The following is a 14703-nucleotide window of genomic DNA, read 5'->3' on the forward strand; positions in this document are numbered from 1 at the left end:
GCACCTAGCAGGCAAACCTGTCAATACGCCAAGGGACCGACGAGGCCACCTTCCTGCTGTTTCTGTGTTACAGAACCTTACGGTGGATATTCCATCCCACTTTGGCAAAAGTCTCCCCTGCCTCATTAAAACCTGCTGAACTTGCTTTGCCAGCTCTGATTTTATCCTGTTTTGAGTTTTGCTCGCCACTTGTCCACCACTAGAATACACAGTTGCCTCTTGACCTGCTGGTGGATGAAAAAAATACAGCAGAGAGAGAGAGAGATGGGAAACGGTCGGTGGCCTCAGGGGAAGTTGGCCACCTGAGGCCGAGGCCCTGCCATCGAGGTCAGGCATGGTGTGGTGTGGGGATCTCAGTCCCAGCTATGCCTTTGGTGGCCCTGAGACCGAGTATCCCTGGAATACCAGGACTCAGGGATATTATCAGGTCAAGCCTAGGGACTAAGGGAAGCACCGCTTCGTGCCCGAGCCTCAACAATCCTGAGACGGTGCTGATCCCAGCTCCCGTGTAATGTTCACGGTCACAATCTGGAAGATAAAGGCCGTGGTAGGGAGAGAGGGGCCTGCTCACACTTCCCAGGCTGCCGAGGTCCCTGACTGCCCTTGGTTTTCGGGCCTATCATACATTTTCCCTGGCGGAAGTCATCATGGGAACGTTGGGCAGATTTTCCAGGCATAATACAAAGTTGAACTAAATTCCCTTGCGAGTGACCTCCCTGAAAACTGGGATAGCTGTCATTCGGGCAGCTGTTTATGTCATGTGGGCAGTGTTTCCCCCTCTCTTCTCCTAATTATTAGCATTTTGATTGTCCCCATTGTGAGTCACCATCTAAAAAGTGGCTGCAGTACCAGGTGCTGTCGTCTCCCGTGCTGACCTCAGAACCAGTGTCTCCTTGAAAGTGCTGCTGTAGCTATGGGAGGATTTCGCGTGCTTAAAACCCCAACACAACCCAACATGCTTCTGTACGAAGCCACGTGTAGTTGGCCTCGCCAGCCGAGTTAGCTTTCACACCACATTGGATGCATTTAGATGAGGCAGGAACGGGGCACTTGGCCCTTTTAGCCGCCTGGGCTTTTCCTGTCAGCAGCACGAATGCAAAGATTCGAGATCTCTGGAGTCTTGCCCTATGCAGAATGTAACCAGGTCTCGTTCTAGCTTTGGGAAGTGTCTTAAGAAGAGTGACACTTGAGAATTCTTTTTTTGTAAAATAGTAGTTTGTTTTTATATTAATTTGCAGTTGCTTAGTCATTAAATTGTACCTACTTATGCATGATTCTGGCCCCATAATAAACTACTGGTGATTATAATCATCCTTAACACAAGTTGCATTGATGATTATGCTTAGAAATTTAATTATATCTTAATAGAAGCTTTTCTGATTCGTCTATCTGATGAACTGGCACTTAGTTGGTTTCATAATCAGTTCGCACAGCAAGATACTGAGGGAAAAGAAGAGCTGAAAGAGAGTTGGCTTGTGATTGTGCGGAGTGTGGGATAAACACTCCCGTTGCACTGCATCACTAAGGGGGGGCAGCCCCAGGAACACAGCAGAGGCAAGTGGAGGAGGGAGGAGATGCCCCTAGGTGCTCCCTGCTTGCCGTAGGGCCACCCCACCCAGAAGCCATGAACACCTCATCTCACAGTCGTCCTCTGGGAGGAGGAGAGAATTGCTCTGCAGGGAGCCTGACGTGGGACTCAATCCCAGGACCCCAGGACCATGGCCTGAGCCAAAGGCAGACACTTAACTGACTGAGCCACCCAGGCACCCCTGGGGCACTATTAATAGCTCAGTACAAAGTCCTTTGTTAGAGAAGTTGATGCTCATATAGACAAACCCTGTATTTATGTGCACAATACAGGGCTGAGCTCTCTACCCGCCTGATGATATCTGGTGAAAAAGTCTTTGGTAGACGTTGGAGGTTCTCGATGAGGGTCTAAGTGTGAAGGAGGAGACTTTGCCAACCCTACTTTCTCATTGCCATTCCCCTTTCTTCCTGTCACAGCTCCTTCCTTTCTAGTCTAATAAACAAAATCAAGACAAATCAGTCTTGGGACTCCTGGATGGCTGAGTCGGTGAAGTGTCTGCCTTCATCTCAGATCATGGTCCGGGGTCCTGGGATCGAGTCCCTCTGCGTGGAGTCTGCTTTTCCCTCTGCCAGCCGTTCCCCCTATTGTGCTCCCTCTCTCTGACAAATAAATAAAATCTTTAAAAAAAAAGAAAAAAAGATCAGCCTTATAAAATGCCATAAAAATGTGCATGTCTGCAGCTTCCGTTTTTCCTGTGCTCAAATAGGATTTTACATACATATCTACAAAATAAGAGGCTTGGATTAGATGACCTCTCAAGATCTCTTCCAGTTGCAAAATCCGTGATCTGTTTGAGGTTGAATCTAATATGTTTTTAGTATAAGATACAGAGAAATGTGTGGAACTTGAAAGCTGCGTGGCCCAGAAGCCAAACTGTTAGGGCACCTGCAATACTTCGAGGATTCTGAAGTCCAAGGTGATGTGATTCCTTGAAGCTTTTCTATATAAAAGTGTCCGTCCACAGTTGGGTCTTACACAGGTCACTAGAGCAGCGCTTGTACCAAACTGTAGGAAGCTGCGCTAAGCCCGCTGTCCCTGCGTCTTTTCTTCCTTCTCCCTAAAGTCAGTTGTTGTGTCAAGCAACAGGGAAGATGGAGCCCTCAAAGCCAGGTGCATTCATATCCTCGTAAAACTATCTGATTCCTGAGTACAGATGGGGCCTTTTCTTTGTGTTTACCCACTCTGTATTGTGACCATTTGAGCTGTGTACTTTGTTTCCTCACCACTAAAGTTTGGAATAGCTTTGTCTGCGAAAATACAGATTATTTCAATTGTGTTCCTTTCATCAGGGCCACAAAAGCTGGTGCCCACTATTAACTCTCCTGCTTGCTCCTCATTTCCGCATCCACTTCTTTGCATACATGCGGACACTCCAGCACACATGCAGGCATGCTGCCCTTTGATTCCCACTATTTCCCTGAAGTAGTGGGGATTTGTGAGATTTTCAGCAGCACGGTCATAAAATGCCTAACGGTGAGCAAAAGAGCCTGCCAATCGCCATAAAAACACAGCTCCCAGTAAAGCAGGTCATTGAAGGCAGCAGCAGATCCTGGATTCGCCTCCCTTGTCAGGAAAGCTGTCAGGTCTCAGGGTCGCACTCCATAACCTTCCTTCTTTGTGGTCAAAGGTCTGTTTTGTAGCTCAGAATAAAAACCAAATCAGAGTTAGTGGCTACGTGTATCATACAACCCCTCAGGAAGCCGAGTGAGAAACATAGGACCATAAATTCAGGTCGGATCGTGTCCCTTATTCCGTTAGGCTTCTCAACGTGGCTGTAAGTAAATCGTTGGACCTTTCTGCAGGTCAGGCTCCCATCGCATAAACTAAAGGTTAATCACACTCTTCTGGAATCTGGGGCATTAAGAAGTGGCTTCCAACCCTGTGAACTGGGCAGCTGATCACGACTTGCTGGGCGAAAAGGGGAGAGAGGTGCTGAGGAAGGGTCAGTACTTTTCCAAAGGAGCCTCATGTTGCTTACAAAGCAGAAATTTCTTTTTCTTCCTCAGACTGTTCCCCTGTCAAAACGCTGAAGTTCTGTGATGCTTGCTTTTCTTAAAGCTTAAAATAATACAGATGTTAACATTTTTTAAAGCTAGAATCTGCAAAAAAAATTAGGTGTCAAAGATCCTAATACACCTCATTCAGCGAAAGAAATCTTGGTGATTACAGTAGACGTATTCAGCATTGAAATTCCACTGCCTGAAAGTTGGCTACTCTTGATGATTAACAGCTGACAAAAATTTTATGATGTATTTTGTCACCCAGATTTTGAGTGAAAGATACAGATGTAGGTACAGGTTATAAACACCTAGACAAATGTAATTTTCAACGAAGTGTACTCTTAATCAGCAGTGAAAGGAATATGTTCCACGGCCAGCCTTCTGTTGCACAGAACAAAACCAGATTTCCCAGTGATTTTGCAGTGCCCGCAAATACGCTGTGAAGGCAGCAGCCATCAGGCTACTTAGAGGGACCGTCCTACAAATGCTCTTCCGCAGAGGGTACAACAGACCCCCACAGTTCCCACCCTGTGGAAGGTGACCGAAGACAGGACAGGACTGGAGGCAGGGAAGTGGGGAGCTCATGTAATTCTGATCTGATAAAGGACATCTTGGGGAAAACTGGCCCAGATTTTCTTACCTGAGCATATTCAGCATGAACCTTCGTTCCTCTGGCCTTTCCCGACCTGTCCATTATTTAAGTCGATAGCAGATGACTCTTTTCAGATTGGTTTATTCGTGTTCTGTGTTACCAAGAATTAGCAGGGCAGCAACACTTGTATCTGCTTCCCGGTTTACCAGTTTGATAGACCATCGCGGGAGAAGTCATTTGTTTGTGTTTACCAAGTCAATGGTTCCTTCTCTGGGACCTAATGGAAAATTAATCCATTTGCTAAAGAAAAGACTTCACAAAGTAACTGAAAGATCCCACTTGTTCCCTTTGAATTCGAATTATATCCATTCAGAAGCTCCCAGTGACAGCAAGAGTATCTCATCAATTGCAAAGTCATCAAGAGAGGATTATTACTTAGCAAATAAAGGCCCCTTTTCCCAACAAAATCTTTCAAAGCAGGGAGAGGAAAGTGGGGCAGTAAAAAATAATCTGGGAAAAGGGATCCTTTGTGGTGAAGAAAATCAGAAGTTAACTTGCAGGGGATTATGATTAGCGAAGTACGAAGAATGCCTTTCTGCAGCATATTTAGCTTTCCATAAGGTGGTGTGAGTGTGATTGATTCTTCTTAAGTACGTGCTGAATAAGTAAAATTTTTACAAATCTCATTTTTCCTAAAAGTGCCACAGCATTTTTGTTTTCAAATTTACAATGAGTTAGTACACTTTTCGCTTTGAGAATATTGTAAAATTTAAAAGATTTTCTTTAGTTAAAAAATTAACATATGCTTACTATAACAAATCTAAATAATACAGAACTATATAAAGCAAAAAACCTCCTTGCCTCCTTGAAGTCCCATTCCCCTTGGTATTTGCCCTTTGCCAGCTCTCTTTTACTCTTTGATTTAAAAAAAAAAATTTTTTTTTTAAAGATTTTATTTATCCGTGGGAGAGACAGAGAGAGGCAGAGACACAGGCAGAGGGAGAAGCAGGCTCCCCACAGGGAGCCCATGCAGGACTCAATCCAGGACCCTGGGATCACGCCCTGGGCCGAAGGCAGATGCTCAACCCGTCAGCCACCCAGGCCCCCCACCCCCCCCAGCTCTCTCTCATGCCACGTATGCATGTTAGTGTTATTTGGAAGGGTTACCCAGCAATAGAGTCATAAAGACAAACCATCACAAAACTTGTTTTTTTTCCCCCACTTAATTCTGTGTTCTTACATGAAGAAAACTTCTTCAACATTAGTAATATTGCTGTAATTCATTCTTTTGAAGGCATCCGCCTGTGTAGATATATTGTAATTGTTTCTTTATTCTAATGACAATTTCCTGAATTTTCAGTCATGGACAATGTGGAAGTGAGCCTTTCTGTGCATTCTGGGACACTGTTATGGATTCAATAGTGTTTCCAAAGCATGAATACGCACTAGTGGAGTTGCCAGCGCTGTCAGTTTGGCTGTGAACCGCAGGAAAGGTCTTGTCCCTATCATGTCTTATAAGGCTGAACCTTGTTCTTTCACTTCCTGGTCTGACTGAGCCTGAAACAGTGGGTGCATATGGAAAGACAAGATCCTTATAATCCCCTTTTTGCTGGCACCAGTCTTATCTCCTAACTAAGTTTATAACCACCTAAGTGAATAACAGAAGGACTTGGCTTTTTTTAGTCCAGAAGGATCTCACTGATGGGATTTTCCAGTGAATTTAGATTGTAGGCCTCAGGCTACCACCCTTGGCAAAGCTGTTTTTTCTTCCCTCTCTCTGTGCCAATTCTGACTTCTGGCCTGAGTTGATCTCTCTCTTGTAAGACTTTGCTCTAAGCTACAAATAATGACGTTCTAAATTCTCCCAACCACTTCCTTTATAGCTCCAACTGCCACCAAAATGACCAGTGGCCTCCAGTAACCAGGACCACGTTTCATATTGTGTTATTAGAGCATAACACTGGGGAGGCCATGGAGAGAGAGGCTGACCGGTGCTGGGGTGGGGCGGGGGGCACACCCAAATGAGCTGAGTCTCCCCGGCCCCTAGCTTCCCTCCCCCAACACTCAGAACCCCTGCCCCCCGCCCTTGGGGGCAGATGTGACTCCAGACACTTCCTCCTGGGCAATAGTAGCACAGTCCTCTTGGCTTTGGAGTCTCAGGCATTGGGACATACACTCTGCTGTCCCTCAGACTGCCAGCCCCTTAAATGTTCAGTCTGGTAGGTAAGGATGGTATCATTTTGCTGAGACATGTTTGTTTGCCATTTGTGTTTATTCTGTGAAATGCCTACTCATACCCAGTGCCCTTTTTTCGTAATGTCATATTTTTTTCCTTGCAAGGCCTCTTGATACACCAGTCTGTTATTTGAGTTACAGATGGTTTTGTTTGTTCTGTCCTTTGGCTTTTGAACACCTTTCAAGTTATAAAAGGTCAGGTGTTTGCTTGAATCTGAATCTGAATCTATCAGTCTTTATTTTCTGGCCTTCTGAGGAGTGTGGTTGGTGGTCAGTAACCATTGGAAAAAAACAAAGGCTGTTCTAAATCTTTTGAGAGTTCCTGAAGCACATTAATCTTAAAAAGATTGTCATCCAAAACCCTGATCTTCCCATAGACCCTCATGCGTTCAGCCTGTGTTCTCTGCACGCCCACCAAGTGCAGGTGTGGGGGGCTCCAGGGGTCCTGACACTGAGGAGGGCAGGCAAGGTCCTACCCTTAAGCCACTGTGTAAAGTGAGGCAGGGCGAGGGGGGCTTGAAAGGAATCTCCAATTCCTGTGCTGCCCACAGGTCTCATTGTGAAAGTGTGGCTGATACTTAGTACATGTGCCAAAAAGAACTCGAGACAGGTTTGAAGAAACCGTGACAGTGGTTTCTGCTGGAGTAAGAGCAGCAGTGTGGGTACATGACAGCACCAATAGCTCCCCAGAGCATGCTTAGCTGCCTCAGTTTCCCCCAGCACCCTGGGAAGAATTACGAGGGAAAGTGAAAAGAGAAGTTAGCCTGTATCGCCACCAAAAAATTCTGTTTAGAATTCTTTTCTTAAAGCCACTCCAAACAAATGCCAAAAGCCAGTTCCCATATTTATAAGATCTCATGCTTTCCCAAAACTCAGAGTAACTTAGATTTCTATTTCTGTCAGGTAGAAAGATCTACTGTGTTTAAGTATGCATTGACAAGATGGTTTCTAAATGACATTTCCCTGTATCAAGTATGTATGTAGTGGGAAGTCTCCAGCCATTTTACTTAATAACATTCATTTTATAATGCAACATCCAAGCAACATTTGCAAATAGAGGCAGTTTTCAAAAACAAACCACTGACTTAAAGATCTTTATTGTACACTTGAACTTCTATAAATTATGTTAAACAGATGCAGTCCCTGCCCTTCTGAAGCTTATGGACCCCTGTAATCAGCTCAGACCCCAAGATGAACCATGAGCCAAAACCCTAAATTAATAACCAAGCAGCCTCTTAGCTTTATGGGCAAGTGGGAGTCAGTGCCTTTGTAGAGGTCAGCATCCACATAATGGATAAGTCACATAATTTCCAAATATGAAGGGAAGAGGAGTAACAAGTAGCACATTTATACCTAAGCCTCATTTCCAATTTCACAGTTTACTTATGTAGCTAAGGAATTACCTTTTAGTTGATGTGTTTTTAAGCTCTAAGTCAAATTAAACAAAATTGTGATTATTTTCTCTCTGATAGTGGGTAATATAAATGCAGAATTCTTTTTCTTAAAGATTTTATTTAAGATTTTATTCATGAGAGACACAGAGAGGCAGAGACATAGGCAGAGGGAGAAACAGACTCCCTGCTGAGTAGGGAGCCCGATGTGGGACTCAATCCCAGGACCCTGGAATCACAACCTGAGCCAAAGGCACACGCTTAACCACTGAGCCACCCAGGTACCCCTAAATGCAGAATTCTATATAGACATAGATGCATGCAGATAAACTCTTACTGTAGATAGTTTTCGAAATACACAGGACATACCTGCTTTTATCCCCTCTAAGTCTAATGTAACCAAATGTACATTTATAGACGTTTAAATGCTAACTCCCTGTGAATGAACATTGCAGCATGGAAATAATTTAAATATGTGATTCCAGAAGGTTAATTAAATAATTATTCTATAACTATTAAAGGATGTTATTAAACTATTAAAAAGGGGCTTCCATTTCCTGGTCTGGCCTCTAAGGAAATAACTACTCTGCCCTAACAACAAGGAAAGGAGATAAACAAACTGAAAAATCAACAACTCTTCTTAGATCTGTCAGGAAAATGAGGTCATGGGGCAGAACATTGCCCCCAACATTAGAGAGACTGGCAGCCTAGAAAATAACAACTCAGCAGAGCAGAAACTCCAAGGGAATCAGTACTGGGGTAGGAGAACCAAAACTATAATTGATGGATCCTGCAGGCTCCATGTAGACAAGCCTAAGAGTTAAAAACTCCAGGGAAGCCCCCACACTTCTGTGAATTCCCATCTAGGAGGTCTACTAGATCCTCTTAGTGAATATCAGGAAAGAAAATCTCCTGTGCTTCCAGGAGGGGAGGGAAAAGTGATCATTCTGAAATATGCCAGAGCATTCTGTTAACAGACCTGCCTCAGGAGCAACTGTTTTACTAGAGTCTAACCTACAAAGGTTTTATGAGAACCTAACCAACTTGGAGGAAGATAAATACGCCAGCCCCCCTGTCTCATCTAAGGGCTGTGGTGGGACTGAGAAGTATTTGCAAAGTTCTCAGTTGGGGGCTCAAGCTCCCCAAAAGACAGACCTAATCATAAAACTGCAGAAGACATCCCCCACACCTCTGCTTCATTACTAAAAACCAACTTACAGAGTTCCATTCACCCGGCACATTATGTCTATCTGGCCTTCAATATAAAATCACCAGGCATACTGAAAGGGCAAAAAAGCCTAGTGTGAAGAGACAGAAAAAGCATTAGAACCAGACTTAGACGTGGCAGGGATGTTAGAAATAGGAGACCAGGAATTTAAAACAACTATGATTAATGCACTAAGGGATCTAATAGGAAAAAGTGGGCAGCATACAAGAATAGATGGTTAGTATAAGCTAAAAGAAAAGGAAATTCTAAGAAAAAGTCAGAAAGATATATTAGAGATCAAAAACACTAAAAAAATGAATACCTTTGATGAGCTTGTTAGCAGATAGCAGACTAAATATGGCTGAAGAAATTTCTGAGCTTGATGAAATGTCAGTAGAAACTTTCAAAGCAAAATAAGAAAAAAGACTGAGGGGGGGGAAGAAGAAAAGAATCGCTAAGAACTGGGAAAACTACAAAGGTGTAACTTAATGTGCAATGGGAACACCAGCACAAGAAAGAGAAAACAGAAGAAATATTTAGAGCAATCATGATCGAATGGTTCTCCAAATTAGTGTCCGACACGCAACTACATATCCAGAAAGCTCAGAGAACACCAAGCATGATAAATGCAACAAAACAAAACACACACACACACACACAACCCTATATGTAGGCATATCACATTCAAAGTGCAAAAAATCAGAAATACAGAAAAAAATCTTGCAAGAGGCCAAAGTGAAAGAAGACTTAACTTCTACAGGACCAAAGATAGGAATTACATCTGACTTCTAAGCCATGCAAGCAAGGAGAGTGGAGAGAAGTGTTTAAGATATCAAGAGGAAAAACAAATCACCAACTGAGAATTCTATATCCTACAAAATTATCCTTCAGGACTGAAGGAGAAGTACTTTCTCAGACAAATCAAAGTTGAGAAAACTTTTGTCAGTAGACCTGCCTACCAAGAAATGCTAGCAGAAGCTCTTCAGAGAGTAGGAAAATTGTATAGGCCAGAAACTCGGATCTGCATAAAGAAAGGAAGAGCATTGAAGAAGGAATTAGTGACAGTAAAGTTAAAGCTTTTATTTTTCTTATTCTTAATTAATCTAGCATAACAGTTCAGAATAATAATAGCAACAATGCATCTGACATATATATGCTGTGTGTAAGTGAAATGAATGACAGGAATGATAGAAGGGACAAAAGGGAGCTATTAGGAATATTTTATTATATGGTACTCTACCCATAAAGTACTGTGGTGGTTTGCATATTGCAAAATATTGGACGACCACTTAAAAAATGTTTAAAAAAGAATTTTAATTGATATGCTCAGAAAGGAGAGAGAATAAATATAGAATATGCTCAATTAAAACCAGAAGAGGCAGAAAAAGAGTAGAAGGCAAAAACAAAGAAGGACAATGGCAAGAAAACAATAATAAATATGGTAGATATCAATTCAGCCATATCAAAAGTCACCTTATTTTTTTTTTAATTTGTTTTTGAGTAATCTCTGTACCCAATGTGGGGCTTGAACTCAATGCTGAGATCAAGAGTCATATGCCCTACTGATTAAGCCAGTCATGTACCTCACTTTAAACATTAATGATCCAAATTTGCCAATTCAAAGAGATTGTCAGAGTTGAATAAATGGCAAGACCTGACTATATGTTGTCTATAAGAAACCCATTTTACATAGAGAACACATAGAGACTAAAAGTAGAGGGGTAGAGAAAAATACACCATGCTAATGCTAATCAAAACAAAGTAGGAGTAGCTATGTTAACAGAGCACACAGTTGTCCAATATACAGTAGGACAGTTCATAATTATAAAAGAGTCAGTTTTCCAAGAAGAGATAACAATCCTTAGTGTGTATGCACCTAACAACATGGCATCAAAATATGTAAGGCAAAAACTGATATATCTGCAAGGAGAAATCGGTAGGTCCACTCTTAACACTTGGGAGACTCCAGTGCCCCTTTATCAGAAATGGACAGATCCCAAAGGCAGAAAATCAGCAAGGACGGAGTTGAACCTAACCACACTGTTAATTAACTAGTTATAATTTACTTCCATAGACTACTTCATCCAACAGCAGCAGAATTCACATTCTCCTCGGGTTCACATGGAACTTGCACCAAGAGAGACTATCTTTGTGCCTTAAGTACAATTTAAAAATGTAAAGCAATACAAATCATACAGTGTTTACTCTCAGACCACAATGGAATAAAACTAGAAATCTGTAACAGAAAGATAGCTGGAAAATCCCAAAGTTCTTGGAGACCATACAACACATTTTCAAATAACACATGGGTCAGAAATAGGAATCTCAAGAGAAAATATATTTTGAACTAAATGAAAATGAGAAGCCAATTTAACTGTGGGATGCAGCAAAAGCGGTGCTTAGAGGGAAATTTATAGTCAGTGAATGTATATACAGGAAAAGAAGAAAGACTTAGTCAATAATCTAAGCTTCTGCCTTAGGAAACTAGAAAGAGTAAATTAAATCCAAAGCAATCAGAAGAAAAGAAATAAAAATTAGAGTAGAAATCAAGGCTGCAAGATACAAGGTTAATAAATAAAGACAATTGCTTTCTATATTTTGTAGGGACAAGTGGAATTTGAAATTTAAAGCGCCATACAATTAGCACCCCCCAAAATGAAATAGTTAAATATCTAACCAAATAAGTGTAAGATCTAAATGAGGAAAGACACAAAACCTGATGAATGAAATCAAAGGACTAAACAAATGTCCATGTTCATGGATAGGAAGACTTAGTATTGTCAAGATGTTAGTTCTCCCCAGGCGCCTGGGGGGCTCAGTCGGTTAAGCATCCAACTCTTGATCTCAACTCAGGTCTTGATCTCAAGGTGGTGAGTTTAAGCATAGCTCCCTGGGCATAGAGCCTACTTAAAAGAAAAAGGATGTTAGTTCTTCCCAAACTGACCTATACATTTAATACAATCCCAGTCAAAACCCCAGCAAACTATTTCGTGGATAGAGACAAACTGGTTCCGAAGTTTATACAGAGAGACAAAAGGCACGTGATGGCCAACACGGTATCGAAGGAGACAAAGTTGGAGGACTGACACGACCCTACCCAACAAATGAGAAGATGCTGCACATCCTATGTATTTAGGGAACTGCAAATTTAAACAACCATGAGATACCACCACACATCTACTGGGACGGCCAAACTCCAAAACACTGACACTTCACTGCCACCAAATGCTGGCAAATCCATGGCAGAGCAGGAGCTCTTGTTCATTGCTGGCAGGAATCCCACATAGTACCGCAGTTTTGGAGATGGTGTGGCTTCTTATTATTATTATTCTTTTTTACCCCAACTTTATTGAGATAGAATTGACATAAAAAATTGTCTAAGTTTCAGGTGCAGGCTGACATTTCAAAACTAAATAAACATGCTCTTGACCAGGAGCCCTACTCGTTGGTAGTGACCCAGTGGAGTTGGAAAGTCAGGGTCATGGATGTTTATGGCATTTCTTTATAATTGCCAAAACTTGGGAGCAGCCAAGGTGTCCTTTAGTGGGTGATGGATAAGTAAACTGTGGTACTTGCCAACAGTGGACTAGTACTTAGCGCTAAAAAGAAATGAGCAATCAAGCTGTGGAAGCACATGTAAGAACCTTAAATCCATAATTCTAAGTAAAAGAAGCTAACCTGGTGTGTAAATCCTGCTTCAGTAAACTGCTTTTACAATGGGTAAGATAAAAAATTTGGAAAGATGAATAAGAAGTTGAAACATTAGGAGATAGTACTTGGTCGTAGTGCTAGAAGTAGTTTTTCATTTCTGTTTTGAGGGTTCTTAGGTTTTCCAGACGTAATAAGATGATCACACGTTACCTGCACAGTGAGATCTTTGAAATGCAGTGAAATAAACCTGCGACTGCACCACAGCTGCATGAGGGGGGTGCGACTGTCACCCCTGCCGGTGGGAGGACACACACCCATCGCCGGCCTCCCGGCTAAGTGCCCCGGCTCTGTGTCTTCAGAACTTTCTAATTAGTTCCGCGGGGCTCTGTGTTTTTATTTCCCTTGCCAGGCTGAACAGTCCAAGGAAGAGCAGAAGCAAGGTCTGAATGCGGAGAAGCTGATGAGGCAGGTCTCCAAGGACGTGTGCCGGCTCCGGGAGCAGAGCCGGAAGGTGCCTCGGCAGGTGCAGTCCTTCAGGTGAAGCGCCCCGCCCCGCCCCACTTGGGCTTGACATTGTGTGGTCTGAGTGATGCTGGAAGTGCGTTAGCGTAGGAGACCCCGAATCCTCTCCTACTGGGGTGATGCTTCCATCTGCTCCTTCCAAGGTCACAGACACCCCCAGCGGCGCCCTGACCCATTAGCGCCTGGTCCCAAGAGCTCAGGATGCCCCTGCTCTTAGGAGCAGCTGGCACATCTCACTGAGGATGGACAGAGAGGCACAGGACGTCGGGGCTTTTGTTGTCACTCACTGAACAGACGCTCCCGGGGCCTTCCTCCTAGGATGCTCCCCGGGGGCCGGGGCGTCTGGGGCACCCGCCGCTGGCACCTGCTCCACCACCTGTGCGTCCCACCCTGTGCCCTGTGTCCCAATTTGTCACAGGAGCTTCCAAGTCAGGAGTCGGGGTGATGGGCCTTCGGTAACATCATGGTCGCACTCCCTTGCCTTTTTTTTTTAAGTGTTGCCTTCATGTCTTATGGAATAGAACAGATTATGAAGGACGCAAACCACAAAGTCAGCTGTTGTTCCAGTTCCCACAATTGTGTCGCTCTCCCGTTCTTCTCCCTCTTTCCCTTAGTCTTTAGTGCTTTTCCACCTCAGCACTTGCTTCTTTTTTTTTTTTCTTTTTTTTTTTTTCTCAGCACTTGCTTCTTGACGCAGGGCTACCTCCACCATCTAGATGAACTCCTAGTTTCTCAAAGGAAGGCTGATGCATTATTTTTTTTTTTTTGCTTCATTTTTCTTTATCGCTACCAGCGCACCTTGCATAACATCACACATCCTCAGTAAATATGTGTTGATGGGATACTATGTACGATGTGAGGATTTTGCATGAAAGTGGATATATTACTCCTGTCTTTGGGGACTATACAATCCTAAAACCTTATTTATTTACTTATCTATTTGTTTCAATACTCTCCTAACCTCTGAAAACCATTCTCCCCAATCTTTCTTGGCTTCTCCCTTCTGGGTTGTTTCTTCTTATCCCTGTTCTGGGACGCAGGACAAATCTACCTTTACTGCACTCACGTGCCTCCTTTTCCCCTCATTTGGGGTCAAGGTATCACTCAGCAAGTGGCCATTACCTTAGCATAGTATTGATATTAAAGAATTGTCCCAGTATCATACACTGGGACTCTGAGAAGTTCCCTGAGAAGTTCCCTAGGACTTTGGACATCTTGCATCTTCTAGACGCAAGGTAGATGCAAAGTACCTGGTTTAGAAGCACTCATGACTGACCCCCTGATGGTTGAAAAACTGTCTAACGCTGGAAATGCAGGAAGGAGCTGACTGCCTTGGTCTGTAGGTGACTTACCGTAAGCCAGAGCTGCCGTTCTTCTTTATATCCCCCCGTAAAGGGGAAGGACCATCTTGATGGTACGGAGTTCCACCTAAGGAGAACATCTCCTACCCAGGCTCGCGGAGACTGCGCTGGAGTTGTTGGGATTATTTTTAACGGCCACCGAGTATTTTCGACATC

The 14703-nt window shown here is 43.2% G+C and overlaps 1 protein-coding gene across 5 annotated transcripts in view; it reads left to right on the forward strand.

Annotated features, from left to right (window-relative positions):
• Window positions 1-14703, forward strand: part of WWC2 (WW and C2 domain containing 2) — a 205088-nt gene that overhangs the window by 187482 nt on the left and 2903 nt on the right. For 4 of the 5 annotated variants that reach the window (XM_077848655.1, XM_077848653.1, XM_077848654.1 and 1 more), the window contains one exon: window positions 13074-13201. In XM_077848655.1, the coding sequence (XP_077704781.1) occupies window positions 13074-13201 (128 nt within the window). Of the gene's footprint in view, window positions 1-2004; window positions 6635-13073; window positions 13202-14703 lie in introns of those variants that run through there. The other variant, XM_077848656.1, reaches the window with a different exon arrangement.

Source organism: Canis aureus, chromosome 15, assembly GCF_053574225.1.
Source record: "Canis aureus isolate CA01 chromosome 15, VMU_Caureus_v.1.0, whole genome shotgun sequence".
In the NCBI taxonomy this organism is placed as follows: Eukaryota; Metazoa; Chordata; class Mammalia; order Carnivora; family Canidae; genus Canis; species Canis aureus.